Source organism: Trematomus bernacchii, unplaced genomic scaffold (assembly GCF_902827165.1).
Source record: "Trematomus bernacchii unplaced genomic scaffold, fTreBer1.1, whole genome shotgun sequence".
Classification (NCBI taxonomy): domain Eukaryota; kingdom Metazoa; phylum Chordata; class Actinopteri; order Perciformes; family Nototheniidae; genus Trematomus; species Trematomus bernacchii.
In genome coordinates, this window is record NW_022987839.1 from 4,986,054 (window position 1) to 5,012,664 (window position 26,611).

At 40.4% G+C, this 26,611-nt stretch overlaps 1 protein-coding gene and 1 pseudogene across 1 annotated transcript; one reads left to right on the forward strand and one right to left on the reverse strand.

Moving 5' to 3' along the window:
* The first annotated feature begins 144 nt into the window (after positions 1-144).
* Positions 145-2,408, forward strand: LOC117500112 (annotated as a pseudogene).
* A 4,398-nt stretch (positions 2,409-6,806) lies between these two features.
* Positions 6,807-24,086, reverse strand: LOC117500244 (gastrula zinc finger protein XlCGF49.1-like). Its single transcript, XM_034153045.1, has 4 exons — positions 23,851-24,086; positions 23,619-23,762; positions 22,861-22,926; positions 6,807-8,961 (listed from the first exon to the last, which is right to left on the reverse strand). Exons 3-4 carry the CDS (start codon positions 22,891-22,893, stop codon positions 8,176-8,178), a joined length of 819 nt encoding a protein of 272 aa, XP_034008936.1. The 5' UTR covers positions 22,894-22,926; positions 23,619-23,762; positions 23,851-24,086; the 3' UTR covers positions 6,807-8,175.
* Between the last annotated feature and the right edge of the window lie 2,525 nt (positions 24,087-26,611).

Consider the following 26,611-nt stretch of genomic DNA (forward strand, 5'->3'; position numbering starts at 1 on the left):
GAAGTCTCTTTCTGGATACGCCCCCGCCCTGCTGGACACCGCCCGCTCAGCCCAGACCGGTTTGCTCTGAGGGGCCTCGGGGCTTCACAGTGGCCCCTGCCCAACCCCTTTCCAGCCTCATAAAAGGAGCCCGTGGCCCCAGCAGCTCTTCACTCTTCGCTCAGAGCCGACCACCAGCCGACACTCAGCCATGTACTCCAGCAACCGCAGCATCAACAACATGTCCTCCTCATCCCGCCGCGTCGGCAGCATGGGGGCCGGCAGTGTGTACGGAGGAGCTGGAGGGTCCGGAGTCCGTGTCTCCCAGGCCAACTCGTCGTTCTCGGCTGGCAGGTCCTTCAACCTGACCGACGGCGTGGACGTGTCCGCCAACGAGAAGGCCACCATGCAGAACCTCAACGACCGCCTGGCCACATACCTGGACAAGGTGCGCAGCATGGAGAAGGCCAACGCAGAGCTGGAGCTGAAGATCAGACTCTTCCTCTAGAGCAAGAGCCGACCTGACGCCCACGACTCCTCCGCCTTCAGGGCCACCATCATAGACCAGCAGGACCAGGTGAGATTATTTAAAGTTTAGAAAATAAATACAACGCAAAGGGAAAAGGTGCCAAGCAATGCAAAGAAGGCTTTGGAAATAACATTTAAATCATAAAATAACAAGATAAAAACTTGTAGTGAAGACAGATGAGAAACAAGAAAAACTATTAGATATGCAGTATATTATATCACCTTTTTTCATAAATAGTGTTTAGTTTTGAATGAAATTAACACATTTTACTTTTGAACATTTTAAGATTTTCATTTCAATTTTTGAGGGGGGGGTTTAAAATGTTAAGTTATTATAACTTATTATTTTCTGACCAATATTGTCTTTATAAGTTCACATTTTTAGATAATAAGGGTTTGTAATAATTGAGACTAAGTTTGTTTTCTGTTATACAGATTCTATTTAAAAAAATACGTTTTAATATAACATTTTACATGTTTCTATACATATCTTTAAGATGAACATTTTTCTTACTTTTGGATCTTTCAGATAAACTTTGCTGCTCGTGGAAACGCCGCCCTTGTCCTCGCCATCGATAACGCCCAGCTGGCCGCCGAGGACTTCAAGATGAAGTGAGTGAGAGACTCTTTTTCCTTCAACACTAAACAATATATAACCTGATTTATTCTGTTTAAATGTTAAATTCTGCTGTGCTGCAGGTATGAGAACGAGCTGGCCATGCGGCAGTCGGTGGAGGCCGACATCACCGGGCTGAGGAAGGTCCTGGATGGGCTGACCCTGAGCCGCGCCGACATTGAGATGCAGATCGAGGCTCTGAAAGAAGACCTGATCAGAATGAAGAGGACCCACGAGGAGGTGAGACCCTGAAGCCACACGGAAATAGCATTTAAAATGTTAAAAGACACAAGTCTAAAGTGCAGTTTTCCTGCAGGACCTGCTGGTTCAGCGGCAGCAGATTGGAGGTCAGGTAAACGTGGAGGTGGACGCCGCTCCTCAGGAGGACCTGTCTGCCGTCATCGCCCAAATCAGAGAACACTACGAGACCATGGCCTCAAAGAACCGCAAAGACCTGGAGTCCTGGTTCCATACCAAGGTGAGAGCTCATGTTACACCACCAGGACTTCCTGTTTAAAGTTGATCAACAATTTGTTTAGTTTTTTCACTTTTATATTTTATTATTTTGTTTTGTTCTTTCATATAATTCAGGTCTTTAATTTTTAAGATTTTTCTTTCACGTTTATATTTTTTAAACATAATATCAAAGTCACTTATGTTTCAAACATTTTTTTATTTTTGTTATTTCTATTTTATTTTATGATTTCTATGAGTGTTTTTAGTTTGAAAACGTTTTTCTCAAAGTACATGATCATAACTTTAATAACAAACCTTTCCTCACAGACAGCCGAGCTGAACCAAGAGGTTTCTGTGAGCACTGAGACGCTGCACACCACCAAGTCTGAGATTGGAGAGGTCAGACGATTAGCGCAGAGTCTGGAGATCAAACTGCAGGCGCAGATCAGCAAGGTGCACTATTTACATCTAATATTAAAGATATACCTTGCATATTTAAAGTTTAGAAAATCATGAAAATGTAAGTGAAATAATAAGTGTTAGCATGCTAACATGAGCTTATTATCAGTAAACACAAAGTGTAGCTGAGTTCGGTGTTAGCATGCTAAAAGTAGCTTATTATCAGTAAACACTAGGTGCAGCTGAGTTGAGCGTGTTTGCATGCTAACATGAGCTAAAGAAAAGAAAAAAAAAGTAACAAATAAAGCTATAATAACTGAATATGTTCTTTCCCAGCCCCGTCACCACTACCAAGACCATCACGAGCACCAGGGTGATGACCATCACGCAGGAAGTGGACGAACACGGAAATGTGATCAACAGTAATTAGCTTCAAACTCTAAACAGAGTCTGTCTGAGCTTCTCCAATAAAAATAAATGGTAACATTGTTCCTGAGCTTCATTTGTTTTACTTTACACACTGATGATCAGCTGCTGCTGTGACATCATTAAAGAGTCATCTCTGAAACATTTGGAATATTTTCTATCTATTTTCTTTGCGCACAATATCTTTCAATATTATTTTATCACCAATGAATACATACATACATAATTTAGTTGCAAAATATAGGTCTACCATATGTTTTGAGGTGTCCTTAAGTGCCAAACAATTCATGGCACAGAGTTATTGTAATAATAATAGCAGCTCACTATAGTTCTCTGTTATAGATCCGTGCAGCACACAGATTTATTAGTGAACACAGCTCACTTGATTGCACAAGGATCCGTTAGAAAAATGTGTGTTAAAAAACCACTGATATTTGTTTGCCCCCCCTGCAGTAGATTCCCTAGGGGTCACTGACCCCCTGAATACTCATGCCATAGACCTTATAAAAGAAGTGAATTTGGTCAGCTTGATGCATCCACTGCTTTATGGACTACGACTTTGAAACCTTGAACTTAACATTTTTGCCGTTGCCATCTTTTATTTTGGTCGTCACCATCTTGGTTTTTGATGGAACTTATCACAAGATATCGCTAAACAAGATATGTCTAACTGAAATGTTACAATTTTGATTAACTTAAAACAAACTGTGAAAGGGTTAAAGTTATAAGACCAAAACGCGGACCACACCTTGATAACATGTCAATCACAAGGTCGTCCATACGATTATCCATTTTACGTATTTCCCAATTTTCTATTTTATACTTTTTATCTTGCACTCGTTAACAGTAACATTTGACATGTTCAATATTCTCGAACATATTGTCTTAGGTGGTTGTAATGTGATGTGACATGTCTAATCCCTTGTTTTTGTCTTAAAAATGTGTCTTTGTTGACAATGCAAATGAAGCATCTGTGAAGCAACAACTATTTTAGACTTGATCTGACAATAAAGTAGCCTTTGTAGAGTTACATGCACAAAAACCTAAATAACACACTACTACAGGAAAGTGAAAACACTAAAAAACACAATAGGCTTTTTAGTTTTAATAGCTTAGTAGCACACTGACAGGTTACTTAAATTCAGCCTCTAGGTTAACTAAACTAAGGTTGTTTTATTTTACATGATATCACTGTGGACAAGTTTCTACCCTTCTGGCAGTGAGAGTTATTATAAAATGTGGACATGAGCTTTAGTATGCAGTCCGACCGGTTGTGTGGACGAAATGTAGACACTGTGTAGATAATAAGTACAGTACTGCATTATACCGTATCACTCAGCATATATGTGTTATTATGTGTACAAAGCAACTGTGAGTTTTCCATCAGCGATGTATGGCACCGTGGAAATAATACAACAATATCCTTTGTTTATATTTGAAAAATCCCAAAGCTTTATTAATATCTAAACATTTAATTTGATCACACATCCCATCAGTAACGTCTGTTCAATGACTCTTGTTCAATGATTTCATGATCAGATTCACTGCATCCACACAATCAGAATCTCAGCTATTTAAAACAGAATAAGAAATGATTTACTTGTTGATTATTATCATGATATTTACAGTTTTATAAAACATCATAGTAGTTAATGTGTACAACAACAACCACAGTAAGTCTGCAATAAGAAATTGTAATAATATATATTAAAAAATCCCACACAAAGACTCTTCCATATTGACAGGAGAATAAAAAATGATTTACTTATTGATTATGATCATGACATTAAAATAAACACATGATTAACTACATTTTAAAACATCTGCGTACCTCATTTTTTTACTTAAAGGTAGGGTAGGTAAGTTTGAGAAACCGGCTCGAGATACACTTTTTGTTATCTTCTATGGAAAGCTCTTAACATCCCGATAGCAATGAATGAAGTGCTTTGACAAAAAATCCATACAAAAATGTCATCTGTGGAAGCCGTAGTACTGTAAAAAGTACGACCAATCATTTTAGCCGGCCCGGCTAAAATAACTGGATGGCCTACCTGCCTGTCAGCCTTCCATCTGTGCACAAACTTATCTCGTGCCCTCATTGGTCATGTGCGCGTTCGTGTGTGTTGGAGGAGGGGCTCTGTAAGGAAGTGGCAGATTTTCTCCGGTTGTGTATTTTCAAATTCTAGCGATCTCGAGCCGGTTTCTCAAACTTACCTACCCTACCTTTAATATAGGCAGCAACAATAATATGTAATCTGTCAAAATAATTCATGTAATTATAAATGTGTCTTTTTGTTTTTACATAGTAGTGATAACAAATATTTAGAGCAAAGTTTACATTTCCATGCAGAGAAATATGAGTTGAGGTTAACAGAAATCCTCCTGAGCAGTGACAGCCTCCATGGCTAAACAGACACAGGAAGGAGCGCCGCCTAAAGAAACTCCAACATCTACAGAACAACTCATGAGAAGATGTTAAAGCACATCCCATAATGTTTGATTGACAGTTGATCTCTGTGCAGTGAAGATATGAACAATCAGCTCTCAGCAACAATGATGGACACACAATGAGTTTAAGAAGTAGAAGAGTTCCTCAAAGGACTTCAGGCTATTTCAGTTTACACAACTCATTATCAACATTTGATAATATTATATCAGAGTTTCACACGAACAATGTTTATTCAAACAAAACAAGAACGTCACAAATGTACTTTATCACTTCTCATACCTAACGTGTCTTAGTTTTTAGAAAATCACCTGAAGTAAATACAAAAAAAAGTAACAAAAAAGCAACTCAAATATTTCCATTGAACCAAAATTTGGAATAAAAACTATTCAGTGAAAGTTACACACATGAAGCAAATACGATGTTGGGCAACACACATTCTGAACTCGATGCTCACTAAAATGGCAACTGCAGATATAACAGATAATTGAATAGCAAGTATAATATATACAGACGATATTAAGAAATGAATGTAAAAGATCAAAACGTTTTTTTTAATAAAATGTCTCAACATATATAGGACTTTATAGAGGTTTCATACAGGAACATTTAAATACATTTCATTTTGAAGGAGTTAATAAAATCCCTTCTCTTTTGTAAACTTGCAGAGGGCTGTGGGAGATTTAAAGATGGACTTTATGAAACTACTCCCACATTTTTGTATTCAAATTGATAAATGTAGATTTTTTATATTAAATCTAAATGGAAAAGTTTAAACTCGCCATTTGAACTAAACTCAAACAGTGTCAGGATATGAAAAGTATAACAGTTTGCAACACTGACGAGTTAACTTTATTTATTCTATTGAAAATCAATAACAGCTGGAAAGAAACCTTGATTCATGATTAAGAATTATGAGTCAAAGCATATCTATGTTGAAACATTTAATGAAAAAATTCAAAACAAGATACATGTGCACAGCTTCAGATATTAAAGCAGACGGCAAAAATCACACAGTCATGAGAAAACAAAATAAATGAGAAAAACTAAATAGAGAATTTAAAATAATTCCCACAAAGGACAAAAACATAGTTACTCGTAGAAGAATTAAAGGAAACCTATCATGCTATATTTAAATGATATATTGTAGGGCCATACCTATATAAGGTATATTTATACGTTTCTGTTTTCAAAATACCAAACAGATCATGCATTTTAGCCATGCCTCATTTCGCTGACTGATTTTGCTGACCACGCCCCCCTGCAGGAGTGGGGAGACGTGCTCTGATCAGCTGACGGGCTGTCAGAAGAGGGGGAGAAAAAGAGATCTCCGTGTTTTATTATATAGAGTCGTTATTCATTTGTTTTCAAGCTCAATAAATAACAAAGAAGACCTTTGACGGGCACTTTTCTAATTTTGTCCGGAAGATTTTAACTTTAACGGACATCTTGACCGGCGAAACAAACTGAAACTGAAACTCTGCCGCACGGTCCCCTCGTTCCTTGGAAGAGGCGGAGAGGTGGGTGTTTGCCATCTGCTGGTGGACTAACCGGAGAGAATTACAGTGCTTGCCTCGACGGGGAGGGATTGCATTGCAGCGGGAGCAAACGCTTGCCTCGGGGAGGGAGAAAGAAAGCCACAGCGGAGAATAAACAGAAGGGTAACCATGGTAACCAAGTCTTCTTCACTGCTTTTGTGGCAGACTACAGCGCCACTTACAGGCCTGGCATATGTACTACAGCGTCTCCAGCGCTTTCGAACGGCAATGGCCGTGGCTGTCTCCTCCTGATTGGTGGAGTTGGCCCAATAGCCGTAGCGCCACCGTCCTGACGTCAGGACAGTGTTCAAATCTGGATCAGTTTTCATCAGATCCGTTGCAGCCCCTTTTTTAGAGATTTGGGTATGGAGGAAAATAGAGAGGGTTGTGTTTTCTGACACTTGGTGAGTTCCCTGGAACACCGGGGACACATATTCATGTATAAAAGACGTACAAAAGTGCATTTTGCATGATAGGTCCCCTTTAAGTGACATCTGCCACATTCATAGGAAGAACAAAAACTAGGCTACTTAATTACAATGATAGGAAAAACTGCTGCAAAATGCAATAGATATAGCAGTAGACAATATATTGAAAACTTCTGATCAAAAGTTTAAGACCATAGCCTTAAAAAGTCAAAATCTGCGCAAAAATGTGGCTTTCATGTCAGGCATTCAAACTGTCATGACCTCCTGATGGCAAAAGGCTTTCTGTCTTTGAACGTGGCACGATTGTGGATAATAAAAGTCAAGTGGTAGACCCCAAAAACATTTCAGCTGCGCCGAATGATCCTATGGGCTTTCCGTAAAGACACAGGCCAAAACTTGACCCAAATTAAGGCCATTACAGATGCTGACTGCAGCCCAATAACCAAAATAGTTTTCTATCTGTGTTTTTAATTTTTGCACCACGACACCAAGTCAAAATTCCTTGTTCACGTCAACCTACATTGTAATAAACCTGTTTCTGATTCTGATAAGACGACATCTGGGAGAGAAGGGCTTGAAGAACAACAAAAGTATTCGAATGCTACGTCTCCTTACGCGTCAAAAACTTGCCGTCTGGACTTTGCAATGGAGCATACAAAATGGGACATTGAACCGTGGAAGGTTTTGTAACTTGGATTGTCCTGATGGCTTCCAACTTTAGGAGAATCCATTATGATATGGGGTCCTTCTTCCTTCAATGGTGGTGACTGGGTCTTTCAACCGAAAAACAACCCCCTGATTAAGGACTTCTTCCAGGAGAATAACGTCACTCTTCTGTACTATCCTGATCTAAATCCGATTGAGAACGTTTGGGGATGGAAGGCAAGGGAAGTTTACAAAAACGGACATGAGTTCCAGAGCGTGGATGCCCTTCGTGAATCACCATATGGAGCAACGTTCCCAAAAGCCGCATGGAAACACTTGCATCAAGCTTGCCTAAATAAATGTTTGAAGTTATCAACAACACTGGTGGGGTAACTCATTACTGGGTTCATTTTTTACACTTTAATTTCAGTTTTTTTGGCTATTGTCTTACATTTTTTATGCGCTGGTAATCAGCCTGTTTGAGTGTAAATTCAGGTTTCAATAAATTGCCTACTTTCTCTTTTGGTCTCTTGCTACTGTTTCTTGTTTTTGCATTTTGAAGCTCTACTTACAAGCTGGTTATGATCCACCAGTACGAAATGGGAATTCTGGTCAATTCTCCACCCGGTTTTCAGATTTTTGTTCAGGAGTGTATAACAATACAGCTATCAGGACATTAGGAGAAGTAACAGCTGGCTTGGCTCTCAAAGTTATTCAAAACGGCGCAATGTGAGTGCGCTCGTGGACTTTAAGTTGACTACCTCGTGAAAAGGCTTTCCCACATTGTTCACAGCTGTATGGTTTCTCTCCCGTGTGAATACGACAATGTTTTTTTAGATCACTTGGTGTAGTGAACGTTTTCCCACACCCTTCACACCAGTATGGTTTCTCTCCTGAGTGAATACGACGATGGACTGTGAGTGTACTTGATGTAGTGAACGTTTTCCCACATTCTTCACAACAGTATGGTTTCTCTCCCGTGTGAATACGATGATGGACTTTGAGTTTACTTGATGTAGTGAAAGTTGACCCACACTCTTCACACCAGTATGGTTTCTCTCCCGTGTGAATACGATGATGGACTGTGAGTTTACTTGAAGTAGTGAAAGTTTTCCCACACTCTTCACAGCTGTGTGGTTTCTCTCCAGTGTGGATTCGCTGGTGGGTTTGAAGGTGACCTTTCTCAGTAAATTGTTTGCCACACTGTTTACAGCTGTAGGGTTTCTCTCCAGTATGAATTCGCTGATGAGATGAAAGGTTGCCTTTCTGAGCAAAGGTTTTCCCACACTGGTCACAGCTGTATGGTTTCTCTCCAGTGTGAATACGATAATGTGACTGAAGTTCAAATGGAGTATTGAAAGTGTTGCCACATTGGTCACAGCTGTACGGTTTCTCTCCAGTGTTAATGCATTGATGAATCTTTAAAGTATTAGATGTTGAGAAGGATTTGTTACACTGGTCACAGATGTGAGGTTCGGTTTGCTTTCTTCTTCTCCGTTCCTAAAATATACAGCGAGAGACAAAGAGTTAGTGAGAGGCCATCGTGCAGAGATCTACAAAAATGAAACAAGCCCATTTGATTTTATATGACCAAATCATACTTAAAGGTGGGGTAGGTAAGTTTGAGAAACCGGCTTGAGATACACTTTTTGTTATATTCCATGGAATGCTCTTAACATCCCGATAGCAATGAATATCTTAAAGGGCCCATGTCATGGCCATTTCCACTGATCATAATTACATTGTTGAGGTATACTAAAACAGATTTATACTGTGCAATTTTCCAAACTCACATTGGTTTCGCATAGAGCATCTCTGTAAAGTATGTGTATTCAGCAGTATTCACTCTCTCCACTAAACGACTTGTTGGAGCTCTTGCCCCCCCCCCCTCCCTGTGAGCCTAGTGTGCTCCGATTGGTCAGCTCAGCCACTCTGTTCTGATTAGTCAACCACCAGAGAGGCTCCGCCCATGTCTAACTGCTTTTTTCGGCTCGCTCTCGGAACATCAGTCTTATAATGGCGTCGGTACAGCCGTATATTTTATACGCTAACTAACCGAACTGTACCTACAACTGTTGTTATAGAAGAGTGTGACGGCCCCAGGGCCTTTGTGCAGGTGTGTTGCAGGTCTTACGATGGGGTGGAGCTGAAGAGGCTAATCAGCGCGATCACGGACACCTGGCTGGAGCCGAGGTGCTATTAAGCCCAGCTGCCCGGAGTCACACGGCGGCCCCTGTCTCTCTCCAAAGCGGCTGCAGAAGGACGAACTCGGCGATCCTCTCCCCTCTACCACCTATCTCTGCATTTACCACAATAAATGTGCCGTGGATTTGTAAACTCGTGTATGTCTCCCTGTCTTTCCGTTGTGGCCTACGAGCCGGTCATAACAAAGAGTAAGTTATTTGTACCTGTAATAAACTACTACTGTTTGATGAGAAATCAAATCATGGTTTGCTATATATGAATGATATGTTATAGGAGCAAATAATTCAGGGAATAAAGGATAGGCCTACTAAGTATTTCCATTAAACTTTATTTTTAGAAATATACAAAATGAACATAAATATACATATATACACGGTATATCATCAATTCCTCCCCGTTGTCGGCATCTTGCCTATCGCAGCCGGGGCTTTTTAGGACGATGCATCAGTGTGGTAGTCCCGTCATGTATTGTCCGGCAGGATCTGGCTGGACGAAATCAAATGCAAATCACAAAATATTAGAGAAACTTAGTTGTTTTAGATTCGTTAGTAGTAGTTGTGGTAGGAGTGTGGATCTATCTAATCCATCTATCTAATGAACACAGTAAGCTTGCCAGCTAATATGCTAACCTAGCTTTGTTTACTTTGGTAGCTAACACGATATGAACGCTAGCTCGGAGGAACGGCAACTATAATGTAGTGTAATAAAACTACTATGAACAAAAGCTAGTGGTTCATATTAGGCTAGCAATAACGTGTTTATAATTGCAATCTTATACGGGTAGTCTGCTAAGTTCGGTCATTCATTGTAACTGGCATGAATACATTGTTTTGCGCTAGCATGTATAGCTAGCCTCGTTAGCTATACATGCAGTATGTACATGTACTGTCACAATGTATACTGTATGAGTATTCCGTGTGTGACTGCAGACATTCTCCTGCCATGACAAACATGTAAGGCCATCTGCTGACATTGTAGTTGATATATTTAAACGCTAGCAACGTCGTTAGCCCAGTAAGCTTGGCTTGTTTAGTGTAATAAAACCACTATGAACAAAAGCTAGTGATTCATATTAGGCTAGCAAAAACGTGTTTACAATTGCAATATTATACGGGTAGTCTGCTACATTCATTGTAGCTGGCATAACAAAAAATATTCCAGAGCAAACCCATGTCTCGCTCCGTGGTTAGCTCGGTAGCATACACGCTACGCCAGCTATAATGTAATTACGTTTTGCGATTGACCGTACGGCAAATCACCCGAATTATACTGTCTATGAGTATTTTGTGTGTGAATGCAGACATTCTCCTGCTATGAGATACATGTATGCAAGGCCATCTGCTGATATTAGAGTTGATATATGGAAGCGCTAGCAACTTAGTTAGCACAGTTAGCACTGTGTCAATGGCTTAGCAGTCCGACACAGTTTACACATTTAAACAGTCTTGTTTGATAAATACACAAATAACAATGCAAACTTACAGGTTGTGTACCCGCATCTTCCCCTGCTCCAAACGGTCCAAACAAACTAGGAATAGCATCGTCCTTCAGTTTCAAATGCTATGCATATCCGGCCTCAAACTGGGCAATGTTTTGGAAGCATTCGTCTGTGAAATGCCGCGCACACAGTAGCGTTCTTCGAACCTCTGAAGGAACAGTGTTAAAAAAGACATTTCAAACCACTGACTTCGTCGTGGTTCTTCCGTCGGTAGGACAAACAGCTCAGATTTCTCCACACATTTCAGGAAACAGGACCATAGCTCTTCCGGATTGGTCCATTTTGTTCCGGGTACCGCATCATGCGGTACCCGGAACAAATGGACAGTGATGTATCTCCAACGAGGCGTTTTGGGGAGGTATTTTCTGTTTTAGAGTTTTACTCGCTACAGGGTGTACTTTGAGGGTTTTGACTCTGCACACCGTTTACATGCATAAAAACCTTCATAACACACAAGGGGACGGGTAATAACTGGAAAAGCATGACATGGGAGCTTTAAGTGCTTTGACAAAAAATCCATCAAAACATTTCATCTGTGGAAGCCGTAGTACTGTAAAAAGCACGACCAATCATTTTAGCCGGCCCGGCTAAAATAAATGGATGGCCTAACTGCCTGTCAGCCTTCCATCTGTGCAGAAACTTATCTCGTGCCCTCATTGGTCATGTGCGCGTTCGTGTGTGTTGGAGGAGGGGCTCTGTAAGGAAGTGGCAGATTTTTTCCGGCTGTGTATTTTCTAATTCTAGCGCACTCGAGCTGGTTTCTCCAAAATTACCTACCCCACCTTTAATCAAATTTGATGTTTTCTTTTATTTCAAAGACTTTTCAGATTTTTGTATTTCTTTCTGAATTTAATTGAAATCAGATTTTTCTCCGAATTTGTTACATTTTTCAGAAGTGATTTTTCGTAATATGGACTTTTTTCATAATTGCGACATCTTTTATCATAATTGTGACTTTTTTTAATAATATTGTATATTTTTTCATTATACATTTATTTTCATAATACTTACTATTTCCCCATAACTGTAATTATTTTACTTCAGACGTCAGAATTCTGACTTTTTTTTATTTGGTTATTAAAACATTTTTTACTCTTCTATATTAAAGGTAGGGTAGGTACGTTTGAGAAACCGGCTCGAGATCGCTAGAATTTGAAAATACACAACCGGAGAAAATCTGGCACTTCCTTATAGAGCCCCTCCTCCAACACACGAACGCGCACATGACCAATGAGGGCACGAGATAAGTTAGTGCACAGATGGAAGGCTGACAGGCAGGCCATCCAGTTATTTTAGCCGGGCCGGCTAAAATCATTGGTCGTACTTTTTACAGTATTACGGCTTCCACAGATGATATTTTGTTATGGATTTTTTGTCAAAGCACTTAAGATATTCATTGCTATCGGGATGTTAAGAGCATTCCATGGAATATAACAAAAAGTGTATCTCGAGCCGGTTTCTCAAACTACCCTACCTTTAACCTGTTCCACTCTGAGCCTGTTTTTCAGGTCTCAGGCTCGAAAATGACATTCCCAGAACAAATGACCATATCTTCCCTTCTAAAAGGGTTAAATTAATAATCTTTGTTCTCAAAGTAATGATAAACCTGTGAGGTGGATGTAGAAGTGTCAGAATCAATATAAATGTTTTTTATTTTAAAGAAAATTCAGATTTTACATAGTAAAAAACTGTAAATTATAGTGTCCGTCCAAAAATGATTTTTTACAGATAGTGAAAACTACCCTTGGATGATGGGTTAGTAGACTAAAAGCTTCAGGAATCCAAAGTACAACATATAATAAGTACCCTGTATCAAGATTGATGCAAAACAAGTGAAATTTGACCTTTTTAGAGAGATTTAGCCAAAAACTGGGCCATCTGGGGTCATTTGGGTGGATTTGACCTATCTCTGGCCCCCCTTGCTCGATTTGGTTGGTTGACATACCCTTGTGACCGTTAGAGCCAATAGAATCGAAGGGGGAGGCTCCCACCCAGACAGGTTGTAAAGAAAAAATGTGGTTGCTTCGCGTGTGGAAAACGAAACCAAAGTAGAGGAATGTCTCCTTCTGGAATTTATAAACTAAAACGCAGTTGTATTGCTTATGGATTATCAGAAATAATTTCAAAGAAGGCACAGACACATAGGATGAACCTATGGATTAACTGCAGCATCGTTTTTTTATCGTTTTAATGCCATTGAAGACCACTTTTGACCAAGGTAAGCCATATTTACCATTTAGCTTCTTAGCTCCACATGTGATGATGTACGCTTTCGTTTAGAGCGTCGCGAATGTTTATCACTGAGTGTTGAGGAGGGCACCGTTAGATTCAGTGTCTCCAGGACACCAAAAAAGAGTGTTTGGTTGTGCATCTAGGATAAGTAATAAGGGAGTTCTGAGTGAGTTTATGTGCCTTTGTAGGTTACGTTTTTTCGTCGAGGCTAATTCAGAGGCTGAGTGCTAGCATTGTGGGTTTTTTTTGAAAAAAAAATTAAAAAGATCAGTTAGCTGAGTTTCTTCCCGTTACATGGATATAACACATTCATAGTTTTATTCAATATTAAGATTCCTTAGACGTTGTTTCCTGCAAATGACGCGTTTATCCGCCCGGTACCGGGGGGAAGGTGTGAAACAGGTTAACATGTTTCAGAATTACACATTATTTCCAATTTGCAATTTTTCCAAACTCTTAACCTGTTAAGCCCGAGAGACCCCGGTACCGGGGCACTGCCGCAACATCTTGCAGGAAACAGTGTCTGAGGGCATGTTCATTTAATAAAACTATGAATGTTTTATATCCATGTAACGGGAAGAAACTCATCTAACTGATCATTTTAATTATTTTTCTTTCAAAAGAAAACCCACAATGCTAACACTGAGCCTCTGAATTAGCAACGAGCGAAAAATGCTAACACCTTACTGCACCGAAAATCACTCACAAAAGCTTATTATTTATCTTTTCACCACATCCAACACATCGTTTCACATCGTGATGTGACACAGAATCGATTGACATTACCACTGAATTATACGTATTTGCGACGTTATAAGCAAAAACGGACATCAAAACAGGTGACGCTAGGTAGCTAAAAATGCTAACATTTTTACCTTGGCTCTGTAGTCTCTCCAAAGTGGTCTTCAATGGCATTAAAACGATAATAACGCTGCTGAAGTTAAGCCATAGGTTAATCTAATGTGTCTGTGTCCCTTTGAAATGATTTCTGATAATCCATAAGCATTAAAACTGCTTTTCCGTTTCCAGATGTCAAAGCTAGAGATAGGTTCACTCTGAAAATTACATGCGCGAAGCCCCCACTTTTCTCTTCACAACGTTTGTGTGTGGGGGACTCCCTCTTCGATTCTATTGGCTCTCACGGTCAGAAAGAGGTGTCAACCATCAAAATCGAGCAAGGGGGGTCAGAGATATGGAAAATCCACCCAAATGACCCCAGAAGTGGTTTCTTTTTGCTAAATCTCTCTAAAAAGGTCAAATGTCACTTGTTTTGCATCAATCTTGATACAGGGTACTTATTATATGTTGTACTTTGGATTCCTAAAGCTTTTAGTCTACTAACCCATCATCCAAGGGTGGTTTTCACTATTAGTAAAAAATAATTTTTGGACGGACACTATCATTTACAGTTTTTTACTATGTAAAATCTGAATTTTCTTTAAAATAAAATACATCTATATTGATTCTGACTTTTCTACATCCAACTCACAGGTTTATCATTACTTTGAGAAAAAAGATTATTAATTTAACCCTTTTAGAAGGGAAGATATGGTCATTTGTTCTGGGAATGTCATTTTCGAGCCTGAGACCTGAAAAACAGGCTCAGGGCTTAACAGGTTAAGAATCTGATTTTTTCTGAATTTAAATTTTCATAATTTGGACTTTTAAAACAAAAATCTGAATATTGACGTTTTTCTCAGAATTGTATGCATAGTATTTCCATTTTATGCTACTTCTACTCCACTACAGTTCAGAGGTAAATGGTGTACTTTTACTCCACTACTGTATTTAATACCTTTAGTTACTTTGGATTAATGATGTGAAATATAATCAAGTCTTAAATCAGACTTTAGTTCCACCTGGAGTAAATTCACAAGCTACTCTGCAGTATACAAAGTCATTCAAACTAGCTGCACCTTTACCAGCTTTGATAACACTTTAATGATCAATCATTATGAAACATATCATATATATTATTCTGATATTGTATTTCTTTTTCATAATACATTTCTTTTCAGAATTCTTACTTTTTCTCAGAAATCTGACTTTTTCTGAATTTGAAAAGCCGGCTTCCGGTTTGGCGAATGGCGGAGTAAGCTGCTAGTCGGAAGAGCTCTGTCACCATTTAACATTTACTTGTCTTTGCCCCGTCTTATTTCCCATCTAAACTTGCAAGGCCTGCGGGTGTGTGTCAGTATGTAGTGTCTCTACTTTAAAGAGTCCTCTCCTGCTGGTGTTCGGGTTTATATCAGTGTGTAGTGTCTCTTCTTTTAAAAATATTACAGGAGCTGGCAAACAAAAACAGTATTAAGTGCCTGAGCCATTGTTACTGTGGAATGTCCTTGGGGTTTTCGTATTGTGATGACGGGAGGAGAGGCTACCGGCATCTGGAAGAGTGACTTTGACTTGGTGTCGACTGTACGCGGTTTGTCATGGGGAAGAAGACCAAGAAAAGCGACAACAATGAGAGCGACGGCGGAGACGAGGAGGACTGTGGGATAGCATCGCAAGCTAGCAACAACTCCGCACATGGCGAGGTCGGCAACCCGACGCGGTCTCTCTCTGACATACAGAAGCTACTCACCGGCATGGAAGAGCGTATTACCGGAAGCTTGACAGCACAAATAACATCCAACCACGCAGCTATAATCAGGCATGATGAGACAATCCAGGCCATTGAAAATGAACGACTTTCAAGAAAGAATAACTACAGTGGAGTTTACACTGGCTGATATACTGCAGGAGAACAAACAACTGAAGCTGAAAGTTGACGACCTTGAAAACAGATCCAGGAGGTGTAATATTCGTATAACAGGTATACCTGAGCAAGCTGAGGGTGCCCGTCCAACTACTTTCATTTAATCCTTTCTGGCTGAAATATTCGGCCCAACGCGTTTCCTCACCCCTTGACCGTGGATAGAGCGCACCGGCTGGCCGTCCAGAGGAGACAAGACGGCGCACCGCGTCCCTTCATAGCCAGCATTCACCACTTCCAGATGAAACAAAGAGTAATGCAGCTTGCACGGGAGAAGGGTCCCCTGATGTACAGAGGCGCAGAGATTCACATATATGCGGATTACAGTGCAGAAGTAGCCAGGAAGAGAGCCGCATTTACTCTCATCAAGACCTCGTTGAGAAACGCCGGGCTCGCTTTCAGCCTCCTCTTCCCCGTTAAACTCCGGGTTATTGTGGACGGAACGAGGCACAAATTCAATTCTCCGGCTGAAGCTGCTGCTTTTTTGGAGTGCCGTCAACCTGCTGCAAACTAGATGTGTTGGACTAGCCGGTAAGTGAACTAAGCTGCAGGCTAATTAAGCCGACCGGCAAGTGGACACTGAGTATCATCTCTCGTAGCTTACGAGCAGTGTGCTCCAAAAATAAGACATATAAGAGACAATGTTACGAACTACTCGTCAGGAGGTAACAGTTACATATTGCTATTGCTGCTCAACTGTTAATTGGTTACTAATATTCATTCTATCATCACAGCAACCAGATATGGTACCTGCTAAGTTCGTTTTTGACTCTGGTTGAGCACATATTCTTGCACACACTCATCTTGCTCGGGCTTTTATGTTTCCTCTTCTGATAAAAAGCTGTCGAGTCTCCCTTACCGGCAGAGTTAGGTTCAAAATACAGCTGTCCGGTCGGCTGTTACGGAGTTATGAGAGTTGATATATAAGCATGTCCTAGTGATCCCTGATACGTTGCGTTGCTCGCCTTATCAGGTGACTTTTGATTTTCTAGGCTATTGGGCTGTTCCTACTTTTTGTCCGCCTATTTATTTTAATTATTAATTAATTATCTTTCTCTGTTGCTAAGGACGTGCTGATTGTTTGTGGCCAATAGTTTAGGATGGTTTCCCCACATTGTCACTTTGTTACCCGGGAAGCAATGGTTTAGCAAGTTCATATTACTACTTTTCATTGCTAAATCCTTTTTTTCCACTTTCTTGTGGTGTCAGAGCTTGTAGTGTAGTGCACAGCCAAACAAGCACAAAGTGAGTTATTACACAAGGGTAAGAGTTTACAGGTTTAGAGTCCGAGTTAGTTTTTTCCCCGTTTTTTCTATTATGCTTTTTTTTATGCTCCTGCTCCTCTCCTTTTTCTCAGCCAGGACTTTTGTTTCTTATCCTAGGTTTATATAATAATAATAATAATAATAATAATAATAATAATAATAATAATAATAATAATAATAATAATAATAATGGGTTCCATTTATAAAGCACTTCATATTTGAATTCAAATCCCGAAGTGCTAGATATATGGCAGGTAAATCCACTAGGATGATCAACAACCCTACCAAGTTTGTATCTTGGAATGTAAAAGTTAATAACCCAAATAAAAGGCAGAGGGTTATGTCCCACTTGCAACAACTAAAGGTTGACATAGCTTGCTTACAAGAAACTCATCTGTGTAATATCAATGTTAATGGTCTCAAACGAAACTGGGTTGATCAAGTGTTTCATTCCAAGTTCAATGCAAAAGCTAGAGGAACAGCCATATTAATTAACAAGAACATTTATTTCCACTCAAAGGATATTATTAGTGACCCTAATGGAAGGTATATTATTGTGGTTGGGCAGCTCTTTGCTAACCCAGTGATTTTAGTAAATGTGTATGCCCCAAATTGCGATGATAGTAGTTTTTTTAAGAAACTATTCTTTAAAATACCTAGACTTGACAATGGATTTGTTATTATGGGAGGTCTTGCTCATATAATAGCATAGTTATATCTGATCATAGTTCCATGGTACTCGAACTGGATCTTCCAAATTGACCCCCTCCGAACAGAGTTTGGAGACTCAATCCTCTTCTACTATCAGATGATCGCTTCGTTGAATTAATTTCGGACAAAATCAATTTTTTTCTAGGAACAAACACGTCCCCTGAAATCTCTAATGCCACACTGTGGGAGTCCCTTAAAGTTTACCTCATCAAATCAAGATTATTGACTCGAAATATGTTCCAACCCCAGATCTTTATAAGGAGCGTCTGCAAACTGAATACAACCTTCTAACTACTGATGAGGCAACGCGTCTTATTTTGAAATCCAGGCATAATGTCTATGAATTTGGAGACAAAGCAAACAAGCTCCTGGCCCTGCAAGCTCCTCAGACAGCTGCCGCTCGGTCAATTACTGAAATTCAGTCACATACAGGAGAGACCCTGATAGATCATGAGGACATAAATGAAGCTTTTCTGCATTTCTATTCTAACCTTTATGCCTCAGAATGTAATGAGGACCCTGAGGTCTTCTTTCAAAATGTTACTCTCTGTGTCAGAGGAACAAAACATTAAATTGAGCGCAGATGTTTCAACTTCCGAAGTTTTCCCCTCAACTAGCACCAATTATTCAGACAATGTTTAAAGAAGCACTCTCTTCAGGCTCCCTTCCTATGACTTTACGACAAGCCTCTATCTCCCAATTCCCCTACTGAATGTAGACTTTAAAGTGCTGTCTAAGGTCCTGGCCAGACGTCTGGAAAATGATTCCAGATATTATATCTCCTGATCAGACAGGATTAATCCAGAACCGACATTCGTATTCAAATTTGAGAAAACTATTTAATATGGTCCACTCTGCCCGGTCTCCAGACCCAGAGGTAGTAATATCACTCGATGCGGAAAAGGCCTTTGACCGAGTTGAATGGAGATACCTATTCCTTGCCCTCCAAAAATGTGGCTTTAAAAAATAATTAATTGCGTGGATTAGACTTCTCTACTCCTCTCCCCTGGCTGCTATAATCTCTAATAACACTTACTTCCCCCTTGGAAGAGGAACAAGACAGGGATGCCCGCTTCCCCCACTCCATTTTGCGCTAGCAATTGAGCCGTTGGCAACAACACTTCGTTTCTGTAAGGATTTCAAAGGCATTGATCGGGCAGGACAAAAGTTTAAGGTGTCCCTTTACGCGGGTGACCTGCTTTTATATGTATCCGAGCCTGCCTCATTGCTTCCCTATATCCTGGATATCCTCGATCAATTTGGGAAAGTCTCAGGTTATAAATTACATTTACAAAAGAGCTTTAAACTCTGCAGCCGATTTACTCCCCCATAGCTTTTTGCCCTTTAAAAAGAGCTCAAGATGGCTTCAAATATTTAGGAATTGAGGCCACTCGCTCTCTTCTTAGTACTTTCACTAAATACTTTACCACTCTTCTCAATAAGTGTAAAGAAGATATGAACCGCTGGGCCTCCTTACCATTATCTCTACCATAAATAAAACGTTACCTCTTATTTATCATACATGAAGAATTAATTTTCACAAATTGATTAAAGCCAATCTTAAAATGATTAAACAAACGCCTGTTTGAGACTCCTCAGTGCACACAAAAACATAACTTGGAGAAATAAATAAATACGGAAATGTTATTGATCACCCCTCGATTATGTTCTCTTGTTAAGAAATGTATTCTCATAAATGATGCGGTAAACAGAGGGACAGAATTACTTTAAACTGACGCAGTTTTGCATTTCTATAGGTTGTAGATACGAGCAGGGTTGGGTTGTAAAACAAAAATCAAGTAACTGTATTCGGTCCGCGTTACATTTGAAAAACGAGTAATCTGATTACAGTTACTTTCGTAAACCTGAAGTGAATACATTTTGGATTAATTACTGGAATCATTGGTGGAAAGATTTCCTCACAACATTTAATATTCATCACTAAAGGTACAGCCAAATCATCACAGCGCACAAAACCTATTACCGCCGCAGATGGACCAAAAAAGGGAGCGTTTGAAAACAATGTGCGGGTCCGCTCAGTGAAACAATAACAACGAAACATGGAGGAACAAAAGTCTGCGTTTAAATCGTGTGTGTGTGTGTGTAGAGGTGTGTGTGGTTAAAACACATCAGCCTGCGGTCGCTCTTTATCCTTTCTAATGATTCTGAAGCTAAACACAGTGAAGGTGGTGCGTGAAAGCCAGGCACTGCGCGCTCCTCTTCTCAGAGGCTGAGCTAACCCTCCCGCTGCCTCCTGGTGCTGCAGAGATTTCATGAAGTGAAGGAGGTTTTCCTTCTATAAAACAGCTGTGGGCAGCAGATACTGTGAGTGTCACGGACATGAATTCATAGATCAAGGCAGACTGGTGCACACTGTCTCCTGTTTTGCCAATCCGGTGCTTAAACAAATATAGCTCAACACCCCTGGCCGAAATGTCTTTAAAGGAGAAGTGTCATGGCCATTTCCACTGATCATAATTCCATTGTTGAGGTATACTAAAATAGATTTATACTGTGCATTTTTCCAAACTCACATTGGTTTCTCATACAGCATCTCTGTAAACTACTTGTATTCACTGAATTTCACTCTCTGCCTTTAACGGCTCGTTGTAGCTCCCAAAGCTCCAGCCCCCACCAGCCCCCACCCTCCCTGTGGTCGGGACGTTGTGAATCGCGCTGAGCTCCATGGAGGTGTGGTTTCCTTGTTAGCGATACATAGCGAAACACAGCCAAACTCATCCTGAGCACACACAAACTCACATCCGAAGTAAAAACAATAAGTGTGGCTTGATATTGAGTAAGAAAAAGGTTGATAAACGCTGTGAGAATGGGTCTGCAGAGAGAATTTTGCCGCGATCCCAACTGTCTGTTATCAGCCTGCAGCCAGGGAGGAGAAATCAGCAGAGCTGCCTGCTCCCTGCACACAGATGTGTGTGTGAGGAAGTCTGTGGATTGGTCAATTTGGACCAATCAGCGGGGGCTTAACGCAACGGCTCCGCGGACGTAACGGCTCCACAGATTGGTCCATTTCGTTCCGGGTACGGCTTGACATCATGCCGTCCCGGAAGAATCAAATGGACAATGACGTATCTCCTACGAGGCGTTTTGGGGAGGTATTTTCTGTGTTAGAGTTGTACTCGCTATAGGGTGTACTTTGAGGGTTTTGACTCTGCACACCGTTTCCGCATTAAACCTTCATAACACACAAGGGGACGGGTAATAACCGGAAAAGCATGACACCTCTCCTTTAAAATGAAGTCCGAGTTCGACATTTTAATTAATGTCCTGCCAACACTGGCAGGACAGAAGGCGACACGCCCTTTCTAAGCCGTGTCCCTCACTCCTCACATCCCAAGCTGCACCCCCAAAAAGTTTATTATGTTGTTACATCGTTTCAGATGTTATGTTTCAGTTGTGCTTTTGATAAGCCATTAAAACAGCAAAAACACGTTCAGTTTCCTTTTGCTTTTTGAATCTCCTGTTCACCAAAACATACCCATCTGTGATGGAAAAAGAAAGTAATCCAAAAGTATTCTAAAAGTAATCTGATTACGTTACTTTTTTAAGACACATAACTGTAACTGTATTCGGATTGCTTTCAGAGCCATGTATTCAGTAATCAGTAACTTATTACATTTACAAAGTAACCCTCCCAACCCTGGATACGAGCATGGTTTTATATACTATCATGTTTAATCATGTTTTATGCCGTTCACCAATACTTGGTGCTCGTAAAACACAGGAGGTATGGAAACTAAGAACACCAAGTGGTAAATTGTACAGCTAATATAACACAACACATTAGTTGTATTTCCTTTAACTGGAGGATTATGGATATATAGTTGCTGCAGGGGGGGGGGGGGGGTTGAGATGCACAGGCTGCAGTGGAGACGCTGCGCACAGCTGATCGACAGCTGGAACACAAACCACCAAATACAAAAAAATAATTCAGATCCAGTCGTCAGGACTCCACTCCGGAGGTATTCCCTGATCATTTCTTACAGTTTCTCATCAAGGGGGTGTCTCCTGTCCCCGGCACAAACACACTGACACACTGCCTGAGGAAGGTTAGACTCTGTGTATTTTTTTTGTCATTAACCTTTTTCGGACCACTTATTTATTTATTTTGGTGACGATCCGACCTCCATGCTGCTACTCTGGTTCAAACTGCATCCACCAAACAATATGGTTTATCTCGACCTCCCTAAAATAACCAAAATCTGACACGGTGTGAAATGTCTTTTAGCTGTTCTGTCGTCTTTTCCTGCGATCTTCTTCCTGCAGTCAGTCAGAATGAATATTAATACGGGGCGTTTCTTTGACTATTTATAGGCAAATATGGGCATTACGTGAAGCCCGCAAAAGCTGCGCCGCATTTCGAGTTGATTGTGATTTTTTAAAGGGAAACCGGTACGCAGTGTTTTATAAATCCGAAAATGTCTGTGCGTATTTATTTGCTTTGTACTACGTAAGCAACCTTCCCATGTGAATCCTACGCAAGGCTTTATAAATGAGGCCCCTGAACATCAGCAGGAGAGAACTCTTTAAAGTAGAGACACTACTGATATACACCTGAACCCATATCTAAATTTAAGAGAATAAACCCGACAATGCTCAAGTTTGTTTTTCTCATTAAATAAAAGTACAGGTTTAAAATCCTTATATAAAATAAATGTACCCCAGTGTAAGGGATAACAGTGTTAGAAATATATTGTGATGAAGTGAACACTGACCTGAGTTCTGGGGGTCTCTTTGTTCTCCTCCATGTTGCTCTCAGTGCTCCTTCTCCTGCTGTGTCTCTGAAATAAGTATTAACACTCCGGTCAACACAAAACCAATCTACAGCTAAGAAGTAGCTTAACAGCAGAGGTGGGAAGTACATTTACTCAAGTACTGTACTTAAGTACAACTATAGAGGTACTTGTACTTTACTTGAGTACATTGTATGCTACTTTTACTCCACTACATGTATGCAATACCTTTAGTTACTTTACAGATTTGGATTAATGATGTGAAATATAATCAACTCTTAAATCAGACTTTAGTTCCACCTGGAGTAAAGTCATAAGCTACCCTGCTATGAATTTCAATGAATGTCAGCCTTTGTATACTGCAGGGCCTGCAGTATACAAAGTGATTCAAACTAGCTGCACCTTTACCAGCTTTGAGAACACTTTAATGATCAATCATTATAAAACATATCATATATATTATTCTGAAATGGACCAATCTGCACAATCACTACTTTTACTTTTGCTACGTTAACTATATGTTCATGATAATTTTGTTTATTATTACTATTGGTACTTTGACTATATTGTAATGCTACTTTTACTCAAGTACAAGATCTGAGTAAAGTAGTCAGTATTATTATCAGTAGCAAAAGTACTCGGTATTATAGTAAAAGTAATCAGTATTATCAGTACTAAAAGTACTCAGTATTATCAGTAGTAAAAGTACACAGTATTATAGTAAAAGTACTCAGTATTACCCGGTGTTTCTGCTCCTCGTTGTTCTACGGTTTGTTGATGTACACCGACTAGCATTAGCCACCTAGCATGAAGCAGCTAACAGCAGACAAGGACCCGGGTGAAGAGGTGGAATTGTTCTAAAGCTCCTCTCGTCTCTTCTTCTCCTGAGAGAAACGGGTTATATTCTAATATATGATAGATAGATATTAATTAATGAAAGCTGATAGAGACTCCGACTGCAGGATGTTTTACCAGAACTGGAGACTGCCTGAGATCATGGTTGAGAGCAGAAGTAACCGGATGTGGGCCCACAGAGCATGCGCAGTAGAGTTTTCTCTTAAGCCCCACCTCCCATCTCCCGCTCTGTGGATGCATCTCACTTCGGTTAAATGCAATCCTTGGGTCCCTCATTTGCGTCGTCTCCCTGCGTCTGACCCAAGCCAGTGCGCCGGACTCTGTGCCCAATATTCCGTGTCCTCATTGGTCCTGTTTCGCCGGCTTAATACAGGTTAGTAAACTGTGCACAAATCATAATGAATGCCCCATAAGGTTCGCCTATGTAATGTGACGGTCCACTAACAGTTTAAAGTGTCTGTAGTACTGTTTACGTGTTTAAAGGTGTGAAATAATGTGTGTGTGTATTAGCATAGCTCCCCCGGGGCGGCGCCATTTTGGGGACAACGTGGTCTGACTCGGTAATAATACAAGTATGACATTATTTCTGAAGGCTCCCGCAGGCGCACACTGAATATTTCCAATACAGGCCTATAGTTATTGTGAGTTTGGAATAAATATGCACTTAATGAAAATGATAAGTTAGTTACTGTTAGCAGTGGCGGCGCCAGGGTATTTTTGTTGGGTAATCTATGGTAGGGCTAACCCATACAGTGGTGGTGCTCAAGTCAGTATTTGCAATTGAATTACATACACGCTATATCGCACCCCGTGAAACAGTGAAATGCCACACGTGAGGTTTAGATTATTTCCCTTTCTCAATCAAAATGGAACTGTATGAAATAAAACGGCACATTTGTCTTATAGTAAATAAAAAGGGATCACTGTGAACGGACGTATGATAGTACACGTTGAAGATCCAATAGGGATACTGAATGGCGGTTTCGATTGATCTCAATCACTAATGCATGATGCACACCCAACGTTTCGTTGCTCTGATTGGCTGTAGGTCTATTCAAATTGCATTCGGAGGCATTTTGATCTGACCGCGGCCGCGCTGATATTATAACGCCAGAGAATTTCCACACCTTTAGTGTATAAAACTCCCCCACTACTTAGACTATTCCTTGCACCCCTCTTCTATAAGCCCGAATGGTCTCAACCATATTGCATCAGTAACGTGTAGTGATGGGAATTATGGCTCTTTGAAGGGAGCCGGATCTTATGGCTCCGTTCCTTTCAAAGAGCCGTTCAAAAGAGCCGTTTTTTTAAAAAGGGGGCGGGGTTACTAGGTTTATCTGCGAAATAATCACCAGGATAATGATTGACTGCATTGCCAGACCTAATGTCAATAATCTGCATTGTAAACATGACACAAGGTGGCGCCATATCCATGTCATTCATGTCAGTGAATGTACTTTGAATTTACCCTCTGCATGTGTTAAGTAAATAAAGTTGCCTTGCCTTGAATGAAATTCACGCAACTCTTAATATTAGTAGTGTGTTTTTAAGTGGCGATGGAGATTATTTGTTGACCCTGCTTTAAAGGATATTTTGCCTTTACAAATGGTGCGCTTTATCACTGCCTGGGTTTTGGTTGAAGTGCATCCAAATGCTGCTGCGTTTTCGCGTTTGGCTCATTTTACATCCGAAAAACACGTCGTCTATCTGTCCAGTACCACTTGTTATGACTTCTCTCTCTCGCGTATTCCGTTAAGACCCACCCCACCTAACTCCTCGTGCTGAAACCTACAAATCAGAGTAGGGGCGGGTCTTCACAGAATACGTTTGGGGAACAAAATCAAGCTTTTTAAAAGGCGAGTGAATTTTGGCAGGCAGTGAGTGCGGACCAACTTTGATTGAACGATAAGAAGAACGGCTCTCACCAAGTACGACTCGGTTCCCCTCGTTCGTACCAAAGAGCCGTTCAAAAGAATCGGCTCGTTCGCGACCGACACATCACTAGTAACGTGCACTTGTTGTTACAGCAGGATCAGTTTGTGTGTTGTGGACACGACCCGTATATTTTCGCAATCCGTGTTCTCAACATTTTGCATTTAGCTTATTATTTAATTGAATTTGCTTACTTTAACATCACTTTTCATGGTGGGGCTAAAGTGGGGCTAAGCCATTTCTTGGTATGGCTGTAGCCTACCCCAGCCATACCCTGGCGCCGCCACTGACTGTTAGTAAAAACAGTAAGGTTAATACTGGGATGTTTCTTACACTAATGGCGCGTTTCCACTGCAGGGCGGAGCCCAAACCCCCAGGAAGTGCGCTGGACTCTGATGAAAATATTCGTGCTGGCCAAACGGCGGTACTACACTTCCTTTTGGTTGCCAGGCCCGGAAACACTTTTTCCCATTGACTTACATGGGGAAAGAGTGGTCTGTAAATCGTTGGATAATTTTTTTTAAACTAAATAAACTACCCAGTATGAACACTTGTATAGCCCTTATTAAAAACATTCGTTCCTCAAGTTGTAAAAATGTGCTAATAACGTTATTCTGAGAGTTATTTCCCTCTGCATTATGAACGCGCATCTAACCCACGGGACCGCGCCGCCCGGCACGTTCATGTTACGTGTTCAGCACTAGTACATGCGTTTATCTTTACCCATGGATGTACAATAAGAACGGACCCATATCGCCTTACTGCCAGCCCACGGAGCTGTAATAATGGATATATTGCACATGTTTGCTGTAATTCATCATTTGTAAAATATTATACTACATGGGCTGTATGATTAAATCTTGTACCGTAAATGTTGTATTAAATAAAGTTAATATTACCGACATAGATTAACGTCACTGTAGCTTCTTATTGCACTAAGAAGCTT

What these genes read in the sequence shown, in the direction of transcription:
- LOC117500244 (XM_034153045.1), bottom strand. Translation starts at nt 22,893, where the DNA reads ATGGAGGAGAACAAAGAGACCCCCAGAACTCAG. An exon ending in AAGAGACCCCCAGAACTCAG is followed by an intron (nt 8,962 to 22,860) that starts GTCAGTGTTCAC and finishes TGTATATTTTAG; the next exon opens with GAACGGAGAAGAAGAAAGCA.